Source organism: Pectinophora gossypiella, chromosome 25 (assembly GCF_024362695.1).
Source record: "Pectinophora gossypiella chromosome 25, ilPecGoss1.1, whole genome shotgun sequence".
Taxonomy (NCBI): Eukaryota; Metazoa; Arthropoda; class Insecta; order Lepidoptera; family Gelechiidae; genus Pectinophora; species Pectinophora gossypiella.
In genome coordinates, this window is record NC_065428.1 from 3,710,739 (window position 1) to 3,723,337 (window position 12,599).

At 39.4% G+C, this 12,599-nt stretch overlaps 1 protein-coding gene and 1 long non-coding RNA gene across 3 annotated transcripts in view; one reads left to right on the forward strand and one right to left on the reverse strand.

The window, feature by feature from the left end:
- Positions 1-12,599, forward strand: part of LOC126378245 (uncharacterized) — a 380,400-nt gene that overhangs the window by 329,291 nt on the left and 38,510 nt on the right. The gene's annotated exons all lie outside the window — the stretch shown is intronic.
- LOC126378048 (titin-like) overlaps positions 1-12,599 on the reverse strand; it is a 795,425-nt gene that overhangs the window by 304,349 nt on the left and 478,477 nt on the right. For both annotated transcript variants that reach the window (XM_050026148.1, XM_050026147.1), the window contains one exon: positions 5,328-5,504. In XM_050026148.1, coding sequence (XP_049882105.1) covers positions 5,328-5,421 — 94 coding nt within the window. In that variant the 5' untranslated portion in view covers positions 5,422-5,504. The remainder of the gene's footprint in view (positions 1-5,327; positions 5,505-12,599) is intronic.

Sequence of the window (12,599 nt, forward strand, 5' to 3'; positions counted from 1 at the left end):
CAGAAGCAGGCCTGTCGAGTTGACGCGAAGACAAGCCCTTCGCACATTTTTGAGGGAAAGGTGCGACCCGACTTCCAAAATCGCTATCCGCCAACAATCGGATAAGCTCCTTAAGTATCGCAGCGAATATAACAATAAACGTACAATGTAATTCGTAATTTATGCCATAATAACTCTATTGGAAAGGTAAACATCGCCTACTAAAATAATCAAGCGAAAGTGGTTGATGTTACATCACTAGTAGTTTTAAGTAGCCTATAGCTTTATTAAAAGTGTTGAAAGATAGTGGAAGTTACGCCGATTTATATATGGGTAAGGAATCGAGCACGATTCACATTCTTCAAATCAAACACACATTTCGTCGCTTTATAACGAAAACCACTTAAGCGCTTCTGTGAAAAATTACATTTGGATGTAATTTTATTCAAAGAAATTTCGATTAATAATTAATTTCAACCCGGGTAAAAATTTAGACAACGATTTTTTAATAATTAAAACACATAATAACGGGTTTTTACCGCGTTTAAATCAGGGATTTGAGACTCCCGTACGAGAGATGATGGTGTGATGAGAGCCTCATGTCCCTGATGTAAGGTAGGTAAGGTAAGAACCCGTTAATGGTGTTAATTCCTGTAAACACCATCTAATTTAATTTTAAGTCTTCTTCTGTCGTGTGGATTGAGAGGTGGATTACCAACCCCATCAATCCTGGTGTCAGGGTTATTACTGCGCCGCCATAGTCCCCTGACATGACTCATGTAACGACTACGTACTTACATCAGTAAGTAATAACCGGGACCAACGGCTTAACGTGCCTTCCGAAGCACGGATCATCTTATTTTCGGACAATCAGGTGATCAGCCTGTAATATCCTAACCAAACTAGGGATCACAAAGTGATTTTTGTGATTTTTCCCCACCGCGATTCGAACCCGGGACCTCCGGATCGTGAGCACAACGCTCAACCACTGGACTACGGAGGCAGTTATATCTATCATTTTCTAATTCGCCGAAAAGGAAAGGGACGGGTAATCGACAGGCATAAAACTTATGGAATACCCGTTAATTTTAAGCAGAACTCTAAAACAACTGTCTAAAAATTTTACATCGGCCAATAACCCGACAAAATTAAGTAGACAGCACGTCAAACGGATTGCATACCAGCGAGATACCTTTTTGATTCGCCCGGGCTATCATTCACTCATTCTTTCTAAAATTAAGAGCTGTCAATCATCCGTCCCTTTCCTTTTCGGTGGATAAGAAAATGACAGGTATACTTGAAATAAAATTAGATGGCGGGTGAAGGAATTAACACCATTGTGTTTTAATTATGATAATAACCGCGTAAACCTAAAACAACATATTTTTACTTGGATGGGAACTTGATCCGAATGTGACTTAAAAAAGGCACTCATGTGGTTTTGACTATAAGGCGACTATTTATAAAATGCACGAAGTATAAACCCTTCCACTGAATCTATCCCTATTTTGGACTAGGATCGAATAAAAAACATAACGTGTACGCACGTGAACGTACCCATCTTCCTGGACAACATGAGAGCTTTCAACGCTCCCCATTTATCCGACCAAGTAACGGCAAAATAAAACAAGTCTTCGTATAAAGGTCTGCATGTTGTCTACTGATTAAGCAGTCTGATCATTCCATTAGGGATAAAGGGCTTGAAATTAACTATGTATGTGTAGCAAGTCTGGCAAAGAAAGTCTTAACTAAAAAGCGTCTCCATAACTACATAAATAAACTAATTAAAAACTCAAATGTAGACATATTTACCACCACAAAAGATCCTATTACCACACCCAACATAATCATACTTAAAACCGGTAAGCCCATCACTAGTTAACTATAGTAATATAATTTTATAACGGTTATATATTACGGTAAACCCTATTTAGTGGTGGGCACAAATTCGCCCCAAACGAGCATTGATCAGTTTATTATTGGCCGAGAAAATCATAATAACCGTTTTCGAAATCGGTTATTCGAGATTTACATCGGTTTTGTCGACCGTTTCGATAACGAGTGTGGTTTTGTTGGAATAGGGATGATTTTGTGAATATAAATCTAAGTATAAAATATTTTTTTTACATTACACGTAAAAGTGTAATTCTAAAAACAATCAAATATTTTGTGGTGATATTAACGCTAAATTGATTATCAATCTGGTGTTGTAAAATTCATGACATAACATGTCATAAAGTCACGACTATATTTGGAGCCGTGGTAGCCCAGTTGGTAGAACGCTTGCCTCTCAATTTGAGGTCGCAGGTTCGAATCCAGCACAGGCCTAAACCAATGATAGTCGAATTTGTTTTCGAATTCATGTTTGGATCGTAAATGATAATCACGTGCTCAGCGGTGAAGGAAAACATCGTGAGGAGAAATGCGTTTTCGGAGGTATGTGACCTAACCTGTATTGGGCTGGTTTTCCCTTCGCGAGTTGGAAGGTCAGACAGGCAGTCGCTTCTGTAAAAAACCGGACCTGTCAAATCTTTATGTGAGGTAATCGGACCCTGTGCAAAACGGGATAATGCTAGGGTGATGAAACTCATGACAATATCAACACCCGTCGCTTAAGCATCGCTTAGTACCTATGACTAGATATTAGCTTCCAACATATTTTAGAAATGAAATAAAATTTAAAAGTGACCGGCCATGCTGACTTTGGTGACCGGCACCAATAGGAAAGCAATGATTGAACACCATTTCAACTTAAAATACGCAGGGTAACCGGCCATTATGACGCTCACCTTTTTTTTTGACGTGACTTATTGTAGATTTGCGGCAGATGGCACTTACTACTTGGCCGGAGAAATGGGAAGCGCTGAAGGCTCTCACCCGGTAAATTTAAGACAACAGGCCTGAGGGTGCCCAGTTGGGCGCGAACCTTGGCTCAGGGCGTCGTCTGAGAGGAAGAATATTTGAAAGAATTAATCGATTCTAGTGGATCGATAGCAATAAGCGCTAAATGAGGGAAATCGTCGACCACGCCAGCGGGGTCAGTATCGGAGTATGACGTTCACCGAAAGCAACGATACACAACATAGAACGAATATATACGAATACTACTTTCGACACTGTAAATTTAGTGCTAAAATCATAACCTATTCCTGCTTTACCGTTGACGGATAAAAAATATACGTCCAGAAGGAAAATTTAAAAAAAAAACAGGTTGAATCGTTTAAACAAAATCGGGTTAAATATCGGTAAGCCTAGCACCCGGCGTTGAAAAGATAATTGTTTTGCAAAAACCGATACAATTTCGGTATGCTCGGGTTGATTTCGATTAATCCCCACCCTATGGGAGGTTCGATTGGATTTTAGCATGGTTAGGGATACATATATAATTTAGAGTACTCTATACCGGCGAGTCTTTTGAATTTCATGAGAGTGAAAGAGGCGGAAGTAGTGTGTCAGGATCGTAGTCCCTGCCTGAAGACGATGACGACGACGAAGAGAAGAAATGGCTTCGGCCTTCAGGAAATTACATGAAGAAAAATTTCATATGACCAGGCTGTATGGCTATGTTCCTTTGCCTGCTCCTTCTCGGGGCAAATTTAACCAAAAATAAAGGTCTCTGACTACGAGTAATAGTCGTGTTTTAATGTACTTACATCCATACTTCTATTATAAATAGAATAGTATATGTGTTTATCTGACAAACGTCCGTCTTTCACGGCGAAACGGAGCGACAAATTGTCGTTATTTTTCAAGTGGAGATAGTTGATGCAATAGACATTGACATAGGCTACTTTTTTGTCTCTTTCTAAACCCCACTTCTCTAAAATGGGGGTCACCTCTTGTACGTAGGGGCAGATCCAGGAAGCGATGGAAAGTCGACATGGATGAGCTTGAGACGGATTGGAGATCGCTCAGGACAGGGAGAAGTGGAATCTCAGATTGGAAGCCCAGCTGTGGGGCAATCCAAGCTTCTCAAAAGAAAACATCGAAGCGACTCCACTGCAGGTCACTTGACTAGATTGTGAATAAACTTAAGCATTATAATTATCCGAAGTTATTTACAACAACAAAGAAAACTTGGAGGACACTTCAGAATTTTCTGGAAAGTCATTCCCTTGGGAAATCGATGACGTCATCCGATACCCTTCAGCCAAGTTGGCGAATACTTCGATCAAAGACTTAAATGTCAAAGTATCCATGTCGTCAGGTTCTTTTGCTTGGCGATGTTTTAAATAGAAGACGAAATCCGGTGAAGGGTTTGAAGCAATGTTTTTGATACTACCCTGGTATCTCCGAAAGGGTAGGGGTATAGGAGGTATATAAACCCAATCCTCGCTAGCTATATCTAATTAGAGAGCGAGCCTACTGCCATGAAGCGGGCTCAAATCCTGGAAACCAGGTGCTATTACTTATCTATGACCCAAACATGAATTCAAACTCATAAAGTTGAAGACGAAGAGAGATGTGGTGTAAAAGAATAGTCTTATCACACTCTTTCTCACTCTATCACTCAATTTAACGCCACAGATGCTCCGCAACGACCTCATTTCTACATTAATCCTACTTTCATACTTCTTCTGCCATACCCAACATTCACTACCGTACTTCAGCGTAAAAATAAATAAAATATCACAAAATCTGCAACTTTCTATAGGTTATTCGACCACAATAGACGACAATACGGCTCACCAGCTATCATGTTCTAAAAGCAAGGTCGGTGACTAGTTCTCAACTCGGGTTGATCTTACGATGGATGTCCTCTAACTGCCCCAATACGCGATCTCATGTTATGTTACAGTTTTTTTGAATATGTTTAGATAAAAGCTTATTAAAAGATTAATGATTACCTAAATGATAAAAATGTCTGCTTGAATGTGGTCCTCTAGTTATTAAATAACTTGTAATGTATACCCTCACTGATTTAAAAGATGTGTTGCTGTTGCAGTTTCTTGTCATTTCCGCAGCCATAACACCTTGCGAAATGACGTAAATTCAAAAATGTTACATTGAACTTCAACAAGTTTATCCATGATAATTACGTTGAATAAATGATTCTGATATTTTATTTCTTAATTATTATTATTTTTTCTTCGGCGTTATGTAACCAGACTTCAGCTTTTCGTCTCAGCCGACTGTTTTTTCAAGAACGTCGAGGTTTTCATTGCAGCTTCGTTTCCTCAGCTATACAGGTTGTGAGAAGCTACAGTAGTTGTAAACGAATAAGACGTTCAGGGTTACTATTGAGCCGCCAAAGGCCCCAAAAATATACTTTGTTACCATCTGAATAAAGATATTTTTGGATTTGAATATACGGACAAAGAAGGACATATTTTTTAAAATGTACTTACATGATTCTTCTAGAAGAACCTCCTGCTGGCTCTCCACACAGTATTGTAGAAGGAAGCTCAGGAACACACTGTACACCAGATGCGTGGACACCATTGTCGATGGCACAACACTAGAGCACTATCGATAAACACGCATCGAGCACATCACTAGCACTTGTCTTCTGAAGTTCGCCGATTCTGTAAAAAAGAGAAAGAAGTATAAGTTATTCATTTATTTTCTTTTCGAAAAACATAAACGGATACTTTAAATATTGTAAAATTAGGTGTAACATAACTAAACATAACAAATACTCTATTGCGGCCTCTAAACCTACGATTTTCGAAATCGTTTTTTGAATTGATGTATGGATCATAAATGATTATCACGTGCTCAGCGGTGAAGGAAAACATCGTAAGAAAATCCACATATCCGAGAAATGTGTTTCGAAAGTATGTGACCTAACCTGTATTGAGCTAGATTTTCCGTCACGGGTTGGAAGGTTAGACAGGCAGTCGCTTCTGTAAAAAACCGGACCTGTCAAATCTTCAGGTTAGGTAAGCGGACCCTGTGAAAAACGCGATAACGCTAAGGAGATGATATTTTGTTATATTGTAAGTTGAAAAGAAATAAACAATTTGCTATTATAATTAATATTTAGTTCATGTTCTGTTTGATTTTACGTTTCGCTGCATCCACTCTCGCAACGTAGACTGCCCAGAAATTCGCAGACTAGAAATGAAATCGATTATCAAATTCGACTCAATGGTCTTTAAACGATAAATTAATGGTTAGTCTAGAGGACAAATGTAAAATTATTTTACTTCTTAAGTGTAATTTGATTCGATATAATATTCATCATCACTAATTTGAAAGTTACTCTAAACCTCTGCCTACCCATTTATGATAATGTCATAAGATAGATATAGAGAACATCACTGAATTATGTCATAACACGAGTATTGTAATTAGAGACAATATTATAATAACATAATTACAATGTTTATCAGACAACAAATTATTAAACCCGAACAAGCTGATATATATATTATGGGTTTTTCATGTGATAATACACCTATCTATATCAGCCTAAATTTATATCCAATTTTGGACTTAGGCCTCTTCCATGTTTTTCCATTTCCGACGATCCTGGGCTATCGACATCCAGCCGTATCCTGCGTGCCGTACAATGTCGTCCTTCCATCTCATTGGTGGTCTTCCTCTCGGTCTTGTGAATGCTCGTGGGCGCCACTCTAACAATCTCCGGGTCCATCTTTCCTTGCTCATTCGAGCAATGTGTCCCGCCCATCTCCACTTGCGTTCGGCAATTACTTTTACCACATCCCTAACCTTGGTTTTAGATCGAACCCAAGTATTTCTCTTCCGGTCCCGTAAGGAAATGCCGAGCATAGCTCTTTCCATTGCTCCTATATACGTCCCTAATCTTAATTTAATAATATATAAGATAAAATTTTGTCAGTCTTTTTGTCGATTCTGACGATATAATTATGTCGTATTGACGATTAGTGCTAATATGTGAACCCAAATCAGTCATGTCCTTCTGTCAAAATAAGCATGTTAGGGAATAAAACAAACTTATCGATTTCGATAAAATAAATTGAATCGATCGATATTTCGATGCGCATGTTATCCTTGCTGGGTCACACTCGCGTCAGACAGAGTACTGCGGGGTGGACGGCAAGAGGGAAACCAGTGGCCTATTTTTCCCTAAAAAGTAGCATGGAGAATGCTACACCGACAAGAGCGTTGCTCTTAAATTAATGTTGAACGTGAATAGCAAACATCTAATGAGCAATCCACTAAACAAGCTGGTAATGAGAATGTGTATCAGTAGCCTTAGAAACAGAATTCCGATCCTCTGCTACGCTTCAGTAGAAACCCACCCTTACGTTCTCGTTTTCAGTGTCTATATTAAGCCGGCAAACGAAGTTGACATGCTGTCAGTATGAACTTATTTCAATCGCGATTCGATACTCCAGCGCTTCAATTAATGAAGTAATTACAACGAGCAACAATTTAATTCGAAGTTCCCTGTCGCTTTGAATACGATATTATTAATGCGATTATTTTAATTCGTGATACTTATACATGACATGATTGTGACCCAGGTTTTTTGGTGGTACAACCGTGGTTTGCGCGACCATGCGTTGCGCGACCATGCGTTGCGCGACTATGCGTTGCGCGACCATGCGTTGCGCGACCATGCGTTGCGCGACCATGCGTTGCGCGACAATCGGTTGCGCGCCCAATGACGTTACATGCCACGCTATGACATGATCGTAAGCTGGTTGTTACTCTTGACTTATAACTAAGCAACCAAGCTAGCATAGCTAGTCCCAAAGAGGTTGTTAAACTAAGGTGCCATCGATCTAGTATAACGCGTATATATAATGTTGGAAAGGTAACATAATATAAGCTCACGACTACGTATATCCTAATTGTGGTAGTTAGAGGTACAGGCATCACGATTTGAACCAAGTGCCCACATGTCACCGACCTTTCTGTTAGACCAACATGATAGATGGTGAGCAGTATCGCCATCTATAATGGTCCAGCCAACTGTGTTAGTATACTGCTATCGTGTGGATTGTGATATCGTTAAACCTGGTGTAAGGGTTATGATTGAGCGGCCAAAGGCCCCTGACATGGCTCATGTAACCACAACATCAATAAGTAGCAACCGGGACCAACAGCTTAACTTGCCTTCCGAAGCATGTATTATTCTACTATCGGACAATCAGGTGATCAGTGTGTAATGTCCCAACGAAAATTAGGACTCACAATGTAATTTTTGTGGTATGTCCCCACCGGAATTCAGACCTAGAACCTCGTAAGCCCAACGCTCAACCATTGGAACACGGAGGTCGTTACCGTTTATTGGATTGAAAACTGCACTTAAGATATATTAAAAACGGATTAGTGAAAGTCCGGTACCGGGGTTCGAATTGACGCTCCCCGTTTGAGCAAGAAGCAAGCCAGTGAACCACAGGACGGATGACAGTCGAACCAATACATATCAAAAGTACTTCTTCTTCTATCGTGTGGGTTGTGAGGTGAAGTACCAACCTCATCAACCCTGGTGTCAGGGTTACTATTGAGCCGCCAAAGGCCCCTGACATGGCTCATATAACGAATAAGTACTTACTTACATCAGTAAGTAGTAACCGGGACCAACGGCTTAACGTGCCTTCCGAAGCACGGATCATCTTACTTTCGGACAATCTGGTGATCAGCCAGTAATGTCCTAAACAAACTAGGGACCACAAAGTATTTTTTTATGATATGTCCCCACCGGGAATCGAACCCGGGACCTTCGGATCGTGAGCCCAGCGCTCAACCACTGGACCACGGAGATCGTTATCAAAAGTACTAATCCTGCGACAGGCGACTTAAGAGCTCAGTACCATGCCTCAACCCCTCAAATTTCCGCATTTCGATCAATGACACTGCCGTACACAATTGGAGTGGTGGAGTAACGTTGGAGTGCTCTTCACAGGACATAGGTGAAGTAATATGGAGTAGGGTAAGAGGTACTCCAACCTCAAAAGATGGCACTCAACCCTACTTAACGATACACGTTTTTTGGGGGTGAATTTCACGCAAAGAATTCCAGGTATTTGGTTCTTAGCATCGGATTTGAAAGCGAATTTTTTTGCATTCTCAAGTTTTTAAATCTCTACAACGAGGTCCTTACAACGAGTACCTGTTACTGAGTGTCGTGAAAATGTTCAAGCACATGTTCATATTGAAAATGCGTGTCGCTTTTTAGGGTTCCGGACCTTAGGAGGAAAAACGGAACCCCTATAGAATCAGTCTGTCGGACGGACAGAATGTCAAGACATTTTTTCGGGAACGCGTGGAAGTATCAAGTGGAAATTAACATCTAAACTTTAGTCTACGATCTCTTGAAGCAGTATAATAATCAAGCGTCTAAATCAATGCAATTCAAAGATATAGCCATTTTTTTCTAGGAACATACCTAAACCTATGGGGTACTTCCCGTAGACCTTGAATCATGAAATTTGGCAAGGAGAAAGGTCTTACAATACAAGAACATAGCCGGCAAGGAGTGGGTGTATACACCTATACCTATAGTTATACACCTGACCACCTCTGACTACCCCTTCGGAGATACAGGCGTGATACTATGTTATGTTATACATTATTTCGTTAAATTAACACGTTTACTGTGTATGAACCACATATGGGGCACAAAAATTGAAACATATACGTGCATGCACCACATGTGGGGCACTAGGGAAAATGGGAAAATTCGACGGGAGGCATTTCAGATTGTTTTTTTCTTGCCATAGTGTGTCTATGCACATACATTTCTTCATTATTTTTATTTATTTTTTTTGTCGATATCTAAATTTTAGCTATAGCGAACTCTACCGGTCTTCTACAAGGTCTGATACTCGTAACAAAGACACACTTGGTCCCTTCTGGCATTAGCAATTTGAAACTATTCAACTAAGTTTCCTATTGCACTGAATAGGACTTCCTAACTCCTTAAGAATTCCGGACCTTGACCCAATATCGAACCTGGATCCTGTAATACGAATTCCGGCAATAACACGTGTCGATCCAACAATGTGCCACCGGATCGCTGGTTTCAGATTGGATATTACAGCAATTGCCTTATTGGCACTCGTTTAAGGTCATTTGTCACTGACACCTTAAGGTCCATTGTCTGGCAATGCTGATGTTGGGTGGTCGGTTTGAAGAACTGACTTTAGTCGCTAAGGTATAAATGTGTATAGCTACAGAAAGGTATAAATGTGTACAGAGGTAGTTGTTCTCCCAGAAGGAGCCTCGGTGGATAAAAATGTGGTGGGTTTGATCAGTACTCGAAAATACTTCTAGATCTTCGAAAACTGCTCCGCAGCTGAAGACACCCTGCGGCCTGGTGAAACTATGATACCTGAATGAAATATTTTTTCCCGTGTATTTAAATCTTGGTCAAATTCTATTTTTTTTTTTACTTTTGATGGGTTTGCTCTAGGCCCCAGACTTGACCGAAGGCATTTACGAGGCATAAGATTGAATCGTCCAGAAGGTGCCTGTTCACTCTGGCCTTGAAAGCACCCGGGTTATATGCATTCGGAAATACAGAAGACGGCAGAGAATTCCACTCCCTAGCAGTGCTCTATAGCCAGAATTAACAAACAAAATGGCGGAAAAACAAAATGGCCGCCATACAAAGTGTTCCGTACTTACTCAACCGCTTGTCGTAAAAAACACGCGAAGCTGCTTTAGCAGGGAGCGAACTATGCACCAGCTAGTTAGGATATACCTAAATGTTTATAATGTATGGTATGTTATTTGCCAAAAATCTTTGGTTTCTAGTCGCAGCTAATTGTGTTGGTCGAAATCAGAACAATTATTATGGACTCGATTCTTTAGTTACACACATATCCTAGTCACACCCCAGTAGGTCAGTTTCCGAAAATTTCAGGATCTCGCGAGATTGATATTTTCAATCCCGCGGGATTTCGAATTTGCGATCTTGAGTCGGGATTGCATTCCCTACAACCTGGACAGTCCATACAAAAATCTCTTTATTCTTACCGCTGCGTCTTACGAGTAAGTGCGAGCTAGACGTTCTCCGCGCGATCTCCCTTTTACTCTTCAGCGGCTTAAGGCCTAAAGACTAAAGTAAGACTAATAGGGGGTAAGGTCGGCGTCCGATATGAACTGGTGCGGGGCGTAGAGAGACCGTTCTATACGTAGTATTACTCTTCATTCTATGTCCTATCTTTCCGCTCGGGGTATATCAATGGTCTTGTCAACTCATAAAATAACACTTGACCGCTCTGAAAAATCCACTTGATATCAACTCAGAATTATGGTCTGAATCATCCCTAAAAGTTTTCGTTACGGTGTCACTAACACCCTGTATAATGTTTGTAATCACTGATGTAGCGTTCCAGGGAATGTTCCCACATTAGGAACTTATGTAAAAACTTGGAGAGACAAGACCAGAGTACAAGAAAGAACAATTTGAAAAAGAAAACCAGCCAGTGTCCTTACTATTAAAGAGTTTTTACAAAGGAAACATTCCCGTGAACGAGGCATACTGTTTGTATCGATTGCCACTCTTGTGCGACTATTTTGGCCGGCCTAAATCGTGACGTGTCAGTATATATCATATTAGGAAATAATGGAAATATATCGAGAGACATTCATATTGGTCAAACTCGAGTTGACAGTTGGCTCAGGTACCTGCTTACATGACATATTGTTATATTTGGGTTACGCTGTTGTGCCAAAAGGCTTTGTGTGATTGTGACAAACGAAGTTGAACGTGTCTCATTTTTTCTGACGTCACTTATTGTCAGTGATCGGAATATTGGCTGCTATTAGAAAGAAAGAATAAAGAAAAAATAAAAATTATTTATTTAGAAATAAGTAAGAAGGTATCCAGTACAGAGGAGTGAACAAAATAATAAATTTGAACTTTACATCTAAAATTTTATATTACTATCAAAAGTATGCATATAACCAAACATTTCCGGGAATCGGTACTATGATTAAAAATTCTCGGGAATTGGTGCTATAGAGGAGTGAACATAATAATAAATTTGAACTTTACCTCTAAAATAGTATATTACTACGAAAAGTATGGATATAACCAAATATTTCCGGGAATCGGTACTATGATTAAAAATTCTCGGGAGTTGGTGTGAAGGTTACGAATATTAAAAAAAAATATATTATTAGAATTCTGAAAGATGGTAATTTTTTCGTTTTATGTTATGAAGCAATAATTTCTTATTTAGTTTATTTTTGAGTGAAATTAGTAAACGTATTCAATAAAGATACCTACGCAATTTCAACACATTTTTAGGGTTTCGTATCAAAATGGCAAAATTAAACGGAACCCTTATTAATATTTTTTTTTTATTTATTTCAAAAATTTAGTACACACAGTGATTATGCTAACTAGCATCGTTAAACCATGGTTTGTGTCGATGCTAGGTATCTACGATGTCCGTCTTACATTATACATAGATAAGTAGGTAATAATAATAATAGTGTCTCTGCTTACCTCAATGGGATATAGGAGTGAATTTCTGTATATGTGTTAAATAAGAATACTTAATGTTTTTCAGACCTAACTGTAATTACTGGAATCAATTACCGTAATCCCAGAATGTCGTCATATCCATATTAGTAATAACGTCTGAAATAGCACTCAAATTCCGGTCACTGCTTATTGTACATTTGCCTCAGATGACATTAAGCACGGATGTCTTTGGCATAAACCTAAT